The 12,000-nt window shown below is 43.0% G+C and overlaps 1 protein-coding gene across 1 annotated transcript in view; it reads left to right on the top strand.

Annotated features, from left to right (window-relative positions):
• The window catches only part of exoc4 (exocyst complex component 4), a 554,471-nt gene that overhangs the window by 475,151 nt on the left and 67,320 nt on the right, over nt 1-12,000 (top strand). Inside the window, exon 12 of the mRNA XM_072241246.1 lies at nt 7,637-7,792. Coding sequence (XP_072097347.1) covers nt 7,637-7,792 — 156 coding nt within the window. The remainder of the gene's footprint in view (nt 1-7,636; nt 7,793-12,000) is intronic.

A 12,000-nucleotide genomic window follows, 5' to 3' on the forward strand; every position in this document is an offset into this window, starting at 1 on the left:
AAATCATTAGAGGTTTCAACAAGTGGTAAGATGGCTTCGCGATCAGGCATCAAGTGGCTTGCACTCAGTGCCAAGAGCAGTAGGACGTCAACAAGTGTGGCTGCCCTCGCAAGAGCTAAAGCAGAAGCCATCAAGGTGCGAGCGTCATACGCTAACCAAGAAGCAAGACTGAAAATGGCAAAAGCTGCCAGAGAAGCGGAAATCCAGAAGGAAAATGCTGCCAGAGAAGCAGAAAACCAGAAGGAAAAGGCTGCGAGAGAATTGGAAAACCAGAAGGAAAATGCTGCCAGAGAAACGGAAAACCAGTTGGAAAAGGCAAGGTTAGATACAGAGTTAGAAGTGCTGACGCTACAACGAGAAGCTAATGCGGCCACGGTGGAAGCACAAGTGTTGGAAAACGCTGAAGAAATGCACGCTCTAGACGAAGCAGGAAAATCTATGTCAGAAAGGGCCAAATTGGAACACACCAGCGAATATGTCCAATCTCAAATTGACCTGCAGATTCATTCTCCCTCTCCATACTTGCCTGTTGACGTCCCATCTCATGTGAAATCACAGGGAAGCTTCGTTGCATCGCGTCCACCTGGGGAAGACAACTCACAATTGCAACCTTGCCACAAATTGAAGTATGAAAGGGCTGACTGCGAATACTTCCTGACACCAAACTTACCAGATCCGGCGAGATCAGAGACAAAAGCTGAAGTCAGAACATCAAATCCCTTCATGAACGTATGTACTCAGTCATATGTCCCCCATTTAGCACGCCACCTGCAGCAGAACCCTTGGCACAGTATTTAGTGAGACAAGACCTCGTCAATTCAGGACTGTACCAGTTTGACGATAAGCCTGAAAATTACCTTGCGTGGTACTCCTCATTCACCAGGGCCACTGGTGGAGTCCAGCTCACAGCAATCCAAGAGTTGGACCTTATGACTAAATGGCTGGGAAAGGAATCAAGTGAACAGGTGAAACGCATATGCTCAGTGTACGTCAACAACCCCAAGCTAGCCTTACACAAAGCATGGGAGAGGCTGCGGGAGTGCTATGCGGCCCCTGAAATTATTGAGAGGGCGCTATTTCAACGGCTGGACAATTTTCCTAAGGTGTCAGCCAAGGACCACACTAAATTACGAGAACTCGGAGATTTACTCATGGAGATTTAAGGTGCTTAAGAAGAAGGCTATTTAACTGGCCTGTCATATCTGGATACCTCACGCGGAATTGGACCAATTGTGGACAAGCTTCCATTTGGGCTGCAGGAAAGGTGGATGTCTATTGGCTCAGAGTACAAGGAGGAGAACGGTGGTGGATTCCCTCCCTTTGAGTATTTCAGTAGGTTTGTGTGCAAGGAGGCGAAGAGGCGAACCGACCCTAGCTTCATGAATCAAGGCAGCACCACAACTCACGCCAGCCCAGTCAAACCCATTTCGAACAATTTTGCCATCAATAAACCTGTCTCAGTGCATAAAACCGAAGTCTCCGCAATCAACGATGACTCTAGCAAGAATTGTCCATTGCACGACAAACCCGACCCCCTCAAAAAATGCAGAATGTTTCAAAACAAACCCTTTGATGAAAGAAAGGCCCTTCTCAAGGCAAAAAGGATATGTTTTAAGTGCTGTTCCTCTTCCTCCCACCTCGCTAACGAGTGTACGTTCCCCGTAAAGTGCTCGGAATGTAACAGCACTAATCACGATGGGGCCATGCATCCTGGCCCGTCACCGCAAACTGCCAAGGCTCCTCCACTCCCACAAGAGGATTGCAGGGAGAGAGAGCATCACTCTAATACAACTATTGTCAGCTCGAGCTGCACAGAAGTTTGCAGTCCAGGTCAGTTAAGCCGTTCATGCTCAAAGATCTGCCTCACTAAGGTATACCCTAAGGGAGCCAAGGACAAGGCCATCAAAGCCTATGTAATTCTGGATGACCAGAGCACCCGCTCACTAGTGAGACCGGAGTTCTTCGAGTGGTTCAGTGTAAAGGGTAATCCATTCCCATACTACCTCAGAACTTGCTCTGGCATCGCAGAAACATGTGGCAGGAAAGCAGAAGGCTTCCAGCTCGAGTCGCTGGATGGCAAAGTCGTCATCAGTCTCCCTCCACTTAGTGTGCAATGAGATCTTAAATAACCAATCCGAGATTCCGACGCCAAGCACAGTGCTACACCAGCCCCATCTCCACCACATCGCCAAGCACATCCCAGAACTGGATCCGGAAGCAGAAATACTCCTGTTACTCAGAAGAGATGTTCTTAGGGTGCACAAAGTCAGGCAGCAGGTCAATGGACCACACAACGCCCCTTCGCCCAACGTCTGGATCTGGGCTGGGTGGTGATAGGAGAGGTGTGCCGTGGCATCGTACACAAACCGACAGTTAACACACTCAAGCCTAAAGTGCTAGAGAGAGGCCACAAATCAATTTCTCAGCCCTCCACAAGTGTTATGTGTATTAAGGAAGCACAACAAAGGCACGAGCATAGTAAAGTAACTGAGAAGACACTGGGACAGTCAGTCTTCGCTCAAACTAAGCACGATAATAAACTTGCTCCATCAGTGGAAGACGCCATCTTCTTAAAAATAATGGACACAAGGTTTTTTAGAGATGAAGCGAACAACTGGGTCGCCCCACTACCGTTCAGAGATCCATGCCAGTGCTTGCCAAACAACAAAGAGCAGGCAGTCAGCCGGTTCACTTCTTTACAACGAACCCTGAAAAGGAAACCTGAGACCAGTTACAGAGGTTGTTCTACTTCTACCTAAAAACTGATCTGGAGACTAAAGTTCTATACCATGTTTATAGTGACCTTACAAAGGTCAGGCGGGGAGTGTGTTGCCCTTAATGCATTTGTTTGACTTTGTTGGGTCTACGCTTTAAATAATTTGTTGGTAACTATTTTCTAGTTAAAGTTAAAGGTTGATCATTATGTTACCGTATAACAAAGGTAAATTCATTGTGTATGGTATATCACGGCATGTGATGGCGTCACCTCCGGTTTCGTCGCATCTTATGTGTAACCTCTGGTTCAGGAAGGTGTGAAGGTGGGTGCCATGTGTGCAGCATGATCATGAAGAGCTCTATGTCTACCCACAAAGAAACATTATAGAAGCAACGCCTTTTCACCTGTCACGTACCCCATGACGGGAATAAAGAACCAGCAGAGATGGAAAACACTTTGGAGTCCAGTATTGCTATTACCTACTAATATTTATTAGTAACTATGCAATACAGTAATATAAATGTAGATAAGTCAAACAGGTTAGCAATGATTATATATATAAGTGAGTATATCAGTAAGTGTGGAAATATATATAAAAAACCAAGCTTCTTCAAGTCTCGGGGTAAATAGATACAGTCTTACGATGATGAGTAAAGTTCAGTTCAGTTTGTGGTATTGAGTTGAGTAGTGATGGAGAGAGAGAGAGGGAGAGATTTGAGTCTTCAGGTGAGCTGACGCCGTCGATCTTCTCGTTGTCCTTTGAAATCCTTTAAAAGTCACCAACTATGACCACAACAAAAGGGGACTGGTTTTCTGTGGTGGAGCTATCACCCAGGCAAGGGTGGACACATGGACAACTCCCCACCAGTCAACCCCTTTTCTTTTCACTGCAAGAGCCACTGATCGATCCTCCCAAAAACCCACTTTTTCTGCGGGCACAACAAAGCTCAGGCAGTGTCCAAAACATGTGTCTGAGGTCTATATTATCTGACCTCCTATTTATCTCACCGTACTGGATACCAGCTGTCATTCAAATAACTCCTCCTTCTCTTCCCTGTATAAGAAATGCAAGCAGGCGATGTCCTTGAGAAGTATCAACACGCTGCTGGAAAATCATAACATCGAGTGTCCATCAAATAACGCTGCCTTCGGTCACCATAACAACTTACGAGCTGCTCGGTGCTATTTCCAACTCAGCAGAAATCCAAAAGTTATCCAGTGACAGTCCAAAAGTTATCCAGTGACAGTCCAACTGTTAGTCTTCATCTCTCTCTGTTCAAAAGCACAGTTCATAGGGGTAATTCAGGACCCCGTCATACACCATACGATGTTAATGTGGAAAAGTGCACAGTAAATGGTTGACCTTATTACGACTCTGTCTTCATTGGCTCCAGTTTAACTTGGTGTTTAGTCAGAGTTTCAACACACTGCACGAGAACACTACAGCATCTGATGAAGGGTCTAGGCCCAAAACATGGACTTTTTGTTCCCCTCCGTAGATGCTGCCTGACATGCTGAGCTCCTCCAGCACATTGTGTGTATCACTGTAGATCACCAGTATCTGCAGTATCGCTTGTACCATTGTTTAACTGTAGTTTTACATATCAAACTTTTATCCCAGTTTACTCAGGCCAGACCTTACTCATCCTGTTAATGTTGGCCCTTCTCCAATCGCCTTATTTTATCTTGGTGCCGTTAATACCTTTCCATACAATAGCTCTTCCTAAAGCTCATTCTGATCACATTTTTTGAGATGTTTCTTGTTTTCAAGTGCCTTCATTGTCTTGCCCCTTCTATATCTATGATCTTTTCATTTCTGTCAGCAAAGCTTCTCAATGGGTGAGTAATATACTGATCAAGAATATTCTCCTAAATGCAGGAACCCCTTTCGTCTATGCCAGTAATTATATTGCTAATTCTGATGAATCCCTTATTAGTAATTTTTGGGTTTTACACTTCTCTATAATTCCTCTTCAAAGTTCCTCTTTAATATTCTTCAGGGATGAAGTTTGCCATCGAAACGTTGGTTATATTCGATACCTATACCTGGCTTGAAGCCCAAGAAGAGTTTATTCATCCTTAGTTTGTAGGTTTGTTTGCCGATGGAACAACCCTACTATCAAGCAGCCAACCCAAGCTACCAATCTTCTCTTTCATTTCATCCTTCGAATTATTTAAGAATAGAGAGATCTTGGAATGTAAATCCATAGTTCCCTGAATTAGCTATAAAAGGTAGGGAAATTTGGATTCTTTTCTCTAGAGCATGAGAGGCTAAGTGGTGACCTAAAAGAAGTAAATGAAGTTCTTCTAAGAGGTATAGATAGGGTTTAAGATGAGAATCAGAATCAGGTTTGTTATCACTGACATGTGTTGTGCAAGTTTATAGGAAATTTGCAAGGCTTTTTTTACCTAGGATATGGTAGGTATTTGGAACATGCTGCCAGAGTGTGGTAGAAGCAGGTTCAATGGCAAAGTTTAAGAGGCATCCAGATAGATACATCAACAAGCAAGGCAGAGAGAGATACCTTCTATGTGCAGGTATATGAGATTCATTTAGATTGGCATCATTGTCGGCACAAACATGGTGAGCCTGTTCTTCAGCTATACCTCAGTACTTATGCTTATTTATTTGTTTGCGATGTAGCGTAGAGTAAACCCTTCGAGCTGCACCACCCAGCGGTCCCACAACCACGGTTAACCTCAGCCTAATCACAGGACAATTTACAATGACCAATTAACCTACCTGGTCTACCTTCGGACTGTGGGAGGAAACTGGAGCACCCGGGAAAAACCCACGGGTTCCATGAGGAGGATGTACAGAGACGCTTACAGAATGGCGCCGGAATTGAACACTGAACGTTGGAACATCCTGAGCAATGCTAGCATCATGCTAACTGCTACGCGCCCATGATATGTTCTATTGGATGTACACGTGGTGATAGAACCACTTTGACCCCTCCTCTGTCTCTGACTTGTATTTCTCCAGCACCGGATAGCAGAATTTCCTCCAACTGAATATTGGGAAGAAGAAGCTATTTTTGGTTTCTGTCACAGACTTCATTTGTGAACAAACAACTCTATTCCCTCTGGGCAGCTTTCTAAAATTTAACTAGACTGTTAACAAACTTGATATTACAGTGAGCCAAATATACATTTCACAAATAAAACTACATTCTCCCACCTCCTCAGATTTACTGTCTCAGCTCATTTGTGTCTCAAATCCAGATCCCTGCCTCTGATATCTCTGAATGGCTATTACAGTGCACTCTTGACTGGCTCTGTAAACTTGTCATCCTAATCTCTGTTGATTGTGTCCTAATTCATGCCAGGTCATATTTATCCATCATCTATGTCATTATCTTGCTACCCTATACTTCTTCTATTTAAAGATGACCTTGATTTTAAAAGTCACATTCTCATTTCTAAATACCTCTGTCATCTTGTGCTTTCCTGGTTCTTTAAACCCAAGTTACCCCTGATCTCAGAATTCTGGCTTCTTGCACATCCTTGAATTTAATCACTCCACCACTGACAACCACACTTTACAAGGTGCCACAGTAGCATAGAAGTCAGCATAATACTACTGCAGAATTAGCATTCAGGGTTAAATTCCTGCTATATGTAAGGTGTTTGTATATTCTTCACGTGACCCTGTGGGTTTCTTTTGGGTGCTCTGGTTTCCTCCCACAGTCCAAAGACATACGGATTAGTATTACAAGTTGCTGGTTTGCGATGTTTGTGCTGGAAGCATGATGTCACTTGCAGACGCCCCTCAGCACATAATCGGACTGTGTTGGTCTTTGACAGAAATGAAACAATGTCTTTCCTTTCGCTGAACACCTACGCTCTGTCCGCCAGAGAAAGCAGGATCTCCCAGTGGCCACACATTTTAATTCCATGTCCCATTCCTATTCTGATAGGTCTATCCACGGCCTCCCTCTACTGTCAAGATGAAGCCACACTCAGGTTGGAGGAACAACACCTTATATTCCATCTGGATAGCCTCCAACCTGATGGCATGAACATTGATTTCTCTAACTTCCGTTAATGCCCCACCTCTCCTTCGTACCCCATCCCTTATTTACTTATCTATCTATCTAGCTATTTATTTATTTATTTATTTATTTTTTCTCTCTCCTTTCTCTCCCTCTGTCCCTCTCACTATACTCCTTGCCCATCCTCTGGGCTTCCCCCCTCCCCCTTTCTTTCTCCTTAAGCCTCCCGTCCCATGATCCTCTCATATCCCTTTTGCCAATCAACTGTCCAGCTCCTAGCTCCATCCCTCCCCCTCCTGTCTTCTATCATTTCGGATCTCCCCCTCCCCCTCCCACTTTCAAATCTCTTACTATCTCTTCTTTCAGTTAGTCCTGACGAAGGGTCTCGGCCCGAAACGTCGACTGTACCTCTTCCTATAGATGCTGTCTGGCCTGCTGTGTTCACCAGCAATTTTTCTGTATGTTGTTTGAAATTCCAGCATCTGCAGATTTCCTCATGCTTGCGTTTTTCATTGTATACTTTGATTTTTCAATGTATGTGTGATAATGTACATATCTTTACCTTCAGCTGCTGATTTAATTATCTGCATTTTTCCACATTTCTTGCTCCTTTATACCTGTCTCATCAACCAATTTTTCTTGTAATTCCAACTTTTTCCTTCATGTCATATTCACTAATATGTTCTATGTACCTCTCTGTTAACTTAAATTTAAAAATGTCTTTCATCTTCCTTTAGGTATTTAACTTCATTAAAGTAGTTACATAAACAAAAATTATTAATATCTTACCAAATCCTAGTAAAATAACAAAAGACATATTTTTTCAGTAGGAGGTTAAGATAATATGAGAATTGGGATAATTCCGACACCAAACTGTCTTTTTTAATAAGCGCTTTGTAAAACTAGATTCTCATTGTCATTACAGGAGCATTGTTCAATCAGAAGAGAAATTGGTCATTAGTGCATCATGGGTAAAGGATGAGGACATCAGTCGGTTGCTCACATCCCTCCCAAGCTGGGCAAACATGGCTCAACCTAAACAGATGAGGCTTAAGCGAGAAGATGAGGAAGACTTTACAAGGTAGGATTTACATTTTATCTTTTAATCACAGATTTCTTCATTCTGAGCCAAAGAATATTTCCAGTTCTACTGTATTCAAGTTGATAATATAAAAGTGAGATAAAATAAGAAATGTTCCACTGTGATAAGAGAATGAAAAGATATTTTGAATTTGTGTGCCTTTTAATATTCTTAGCTGAAATCATCCCACCTTGTTCTCAAACCATATGATAATGGTATATTGTGAAACAAAAAGATGAAACTGAAGAAAGTTGTATTCATATCAAAAACTCCAGTTGGGATTAAATCCATTGAGCATACACTGTCTAGAAATACAATTTATTTACAGGTACAGTGTAGATTAGGTCCTTATGTTCCAACATGCCACACCTCCCAGCAACCTACCTATTTAACCCTTGCCTAATCGCTGCAGCCTACCTATTTAACCCTTGCCTAATAGCAGGACTATCTACAATAACCAATTAAACTACTAACCGGTACGCCTTTGGAATATGGGTGGAAACCGGAAGGATGCAGAGAAAACCCACGTGAATCATGGGGAGGACATACAAACTCCTTACAGGCAGCATTGGAATTGATCTCGGAACTCCATCGTCCTGATCTGCAGTAGCGTAGTACTAGCCACCATGGTACAGTTCAGGGCCCCAAAAAACCCTTCCAGACCTGTGAGTCTGTTGGGGTCACCTACTGTATCCAGTGCTCCTGGTGTGGCCTCCTATATATCAGTGAGACCCGATGTAGATTGGGAGACCGCTTTGCCAAGCACCTACGATCTGTCCACCAGGAATTGTGGGATCTCCCAATGGCCACCCATTTTAATTCCACTTCCCATTCATATTCCGACATGTCAGTCCATGGTCTGTCTACTGTCGCGATGAGGCAACACTCAGGTTAGAGGAGCAGCACCTTATATTCCATCTGGGTAGCCTACAACCTGATGGCACAAAAATTGATTTCTCAAGCTTCCGGTAATAGCCCATTCCCCAACTCATTTTCCCCCTCTCTCTTTATTTTCTTACCAGCCCATCACCTCCCTTTGGTGCTTCTTCCCCTTTTCTTTCTTCCATGTCCTTCTGTCCTCTCCTATTAGATCCCCCCTTTTCCAGCCTCCCACCAGCTTCTTACTCTGACACTTCATCTTTTTTTCTCCAGTCCTGATGAAGGCGCTCAATCCGAAACAGCGACTGTTCACTCTTCTCCATAGCTGCTGCCTGGCCTGCTGAGTTCCTCCAATATTGTGTGGGAGCGTAATTAGGCCATTTGGCCCATCAAGTTTAGACACAATATAAAAAAAAACCAAGGTGATCAAAAAATTACTCGAGAAGCACAATTAGGGTTCAAAACAAAGCCAGTTGGAAATGTAAACCATAGTAATAGTCTCTATAGATAATTTGTAAGCCTGGTCACATAAGAAATAAGTCTGTGGAGTGAATGGAAAACAAAGAGATGACAGCTGGATTAAAAAGATATGAAGGTCCTTCGTCTCTGCGGGTGTTCACGGCTTCTTTCATCGTGTTAGTAGTTCAGTTTTCACTGCTGTCAGCCATGCAAATTCCGGGTGGAGACTCTGGAATACCATCGCACACAGTTGTAGAAGGATTCTCCATTGATGTTTCCATAACAGTTTTGTTTTACCAGTCAGTGCTGTTAGCCTTCAGTTGAACTGCCGAACCTGGAGGACCAGTGGAACACTCTTAGTCTGGCCTCTACCCTTGGACATGTGTGGAATGGGTGACCCTACTAAGAGCCAAAGCACAAAGCCATGACTCCAACCAGCATAGCACTCCAGCTCATTGAGGTACACAAGGCTCCAAAACCTACAACAAGGTTGTGATCCTCTTGAAGAGAGATTGCAAGTATTGTCCCGGAGTAGCCATTAATTGGGAATCGAAGGGGAGGAAGGAGCCTATGTTCAATCACCAACTGGTGGAGACACAGGCTGACAAGGCCTTTGGTCCTAATGATCCAATTTAGTAAAATAAATGAAGTGTAGTGGGATAATTGATGTGTCGGTTTTAATTTTGCAAAACTTCTGAAATTGGGGATAGATCCGAGCGAATGGAAAATACTGAATAAAACTCTGTTCAAAAGGGTGACATACAAAGGAAACTACCGGCCAATTAGCTTAATGTATGTTGCAAAGAAAACATTAGAGCTACTAAAAAAGGTGTTTTAGCAGTGCACCTTGAAAAATTCAACTTAATCAGGCAAATTCAACATGGGTTTGTAGAGGGTGTGTTTTACCAGTTTCTTGGAATTCTTCATGTAAACAGCATATTCTGCAGACAGAGAACAGGTGCAGAAAGTAACATACTGGATAGAAGACTAGCTGATTAATAGGGAGGAAAAAAGACTTAAATAGATATTTTAATAGTTGACAAGATAAAATGAGTTGTATTCCGCATAAATCAGTATTAGAGTTCATAGGTGACTTGAATTGAAGGTATAGTTACTAAGTTTGTTGACACAAAGAAAGTTAGAAACATAAGTTGTGAAGCAATAATGAGGCTGCTAAAGTATGTAGAAGATTAATCAAGTCAATAAAGATACAGCATGGAGTACAATGTAGGAAACTGGGAAATTGTTTATTTTGGCAGGAGAGGTGGAAGTCTGCAGACCTTTGAGGTGCTGAGGGAGCTGGTTATCCTAGTGCAGGATTCACAAAGACTGGTAAGCAGTTACAGCAGTAACTAGGAAATCAATAGGATGCTGTTGTTCTTTGTTAGGGGAATTGGATGCAAAGGTAGGGAGGTTACGCATTAGTTACGTCAAACATTGGTGAGATTGTGTATTGTAGCAGTCTTCTCATTTAAGAAAGACCATCACTGTGTCAGAAGGAGTCCAAAGCAAGTTTTATGAGGGAGGATTGAGCTGGCTGGTCATGTACCTGCTGGAATTTAGAAGAGTGAGGAGCAATATGTTTGGAATATACGATCCTGATGGGTCTTGGCAGGGTGGTTATGGGAAGTTTGTTTCCTCATGTGGGAGAATTCATGTCTGTGTGCCACCATTCAAAAATATGAGGCAATATAGGGTAATCCATTTAAATCAGAAATCAGGTGGATATGTTTTCTCAGAAGATGCTGTATTCTTGTTTGGACTATCAATATAGTACATAAGAATAAAGAATAGTTTTACTTGAAAAATCTATATTGAAACATTAGTGAAATGTGTTGTTTGTGTCAATATGTGCTGGGTGCATCCGCAAGTGACATCACAGTTCCGGATACCGACACAGTATGTCCCTAACTTACTCAGCCTAGCCCATACGTCTTTGGAATGTGGGAGGGTAATGGAGCATTCGGAAGAACTGCATACAGTCACAGAAACAAGGTACAAATTCCTTACAGACAGTGGCAGGAATTGGATCCCAATTGCTGATCACTGGTCACAAACGCTGTAAAATGTTACTCTAATTGCTGCATTGTCATGCTAGTTTTATTTATTTATTGAGACACAGCATAGAATTGGCCATGTCGCCCAGCAATCCCCTGATTTAACACTAGCCAGTTTTCAATGACTAATTAATCTGCCAACCAGTACGTCTTTGGGATGTAGGAGGAAACCGGAGTAACCGGGGGAAACACACGTGGTCACAGGGAGAATGTACAAGCTCCTTACAGACAGCGACAGGAATAATTTTGTTTTATTAAAGTGGTGCAGCCTGCGCAAGTAGTAGAGAAAGAAAACCAAAGAAATAAGCAGTTGTACAGATAACAATGCATCTTAATGGTGTAGAGGATTACATAGCCTCAGTGCATGAGGTGATTGAGGGAAACTTGGATGCATGATGGAATACATCACGCAAACACAAGGAAATCTGCAGATGCTGGAAATTGAAGCTACACACACAAAAAATGCTGGTGAACGCAGCAGGCTGGGCAGCATCTATAGGAAGAGGTACAGTCGATGTTTTGGGCCAAGACCCTTCGTCAGGACTAACTGAAAGACGAGATAGTAGGAGAATTGAAAGTCAGAGGGGGAGAGGGAGATCTGAAATGATAGGAGAAGACAGGAGGTGGAGGGATGGAGCCAAGAGCTGGAAAGTTGATTGGCAAAAGGGATACTGGAGAAGGGAGAGGATCATGGGACGGGAAGCCTGGGGGGGGGAGAAAACCCAGTTTCGTACCCCGTCATTCATTCATTCATTTATTTTCCACCCTTTTTTTCTCACTTTTCTCCCTCTGCCCTCTCACTATAACTCCTTG

This window comes from Mobula birostris, chromosome 23 (assembly GCF_030028105.1).
Source record: "Mobula birostris isolate sMobBir1 chromosome 23, sMobBir1.hap1, whole genome shotgun sequence".
NCBI classification, from domain to species: Eukaryota; Metazoa; Chordata; class Chondrichthyes; order Myliobatiformes; family Myliobatidae; genus Mobula; species Mobula birostris.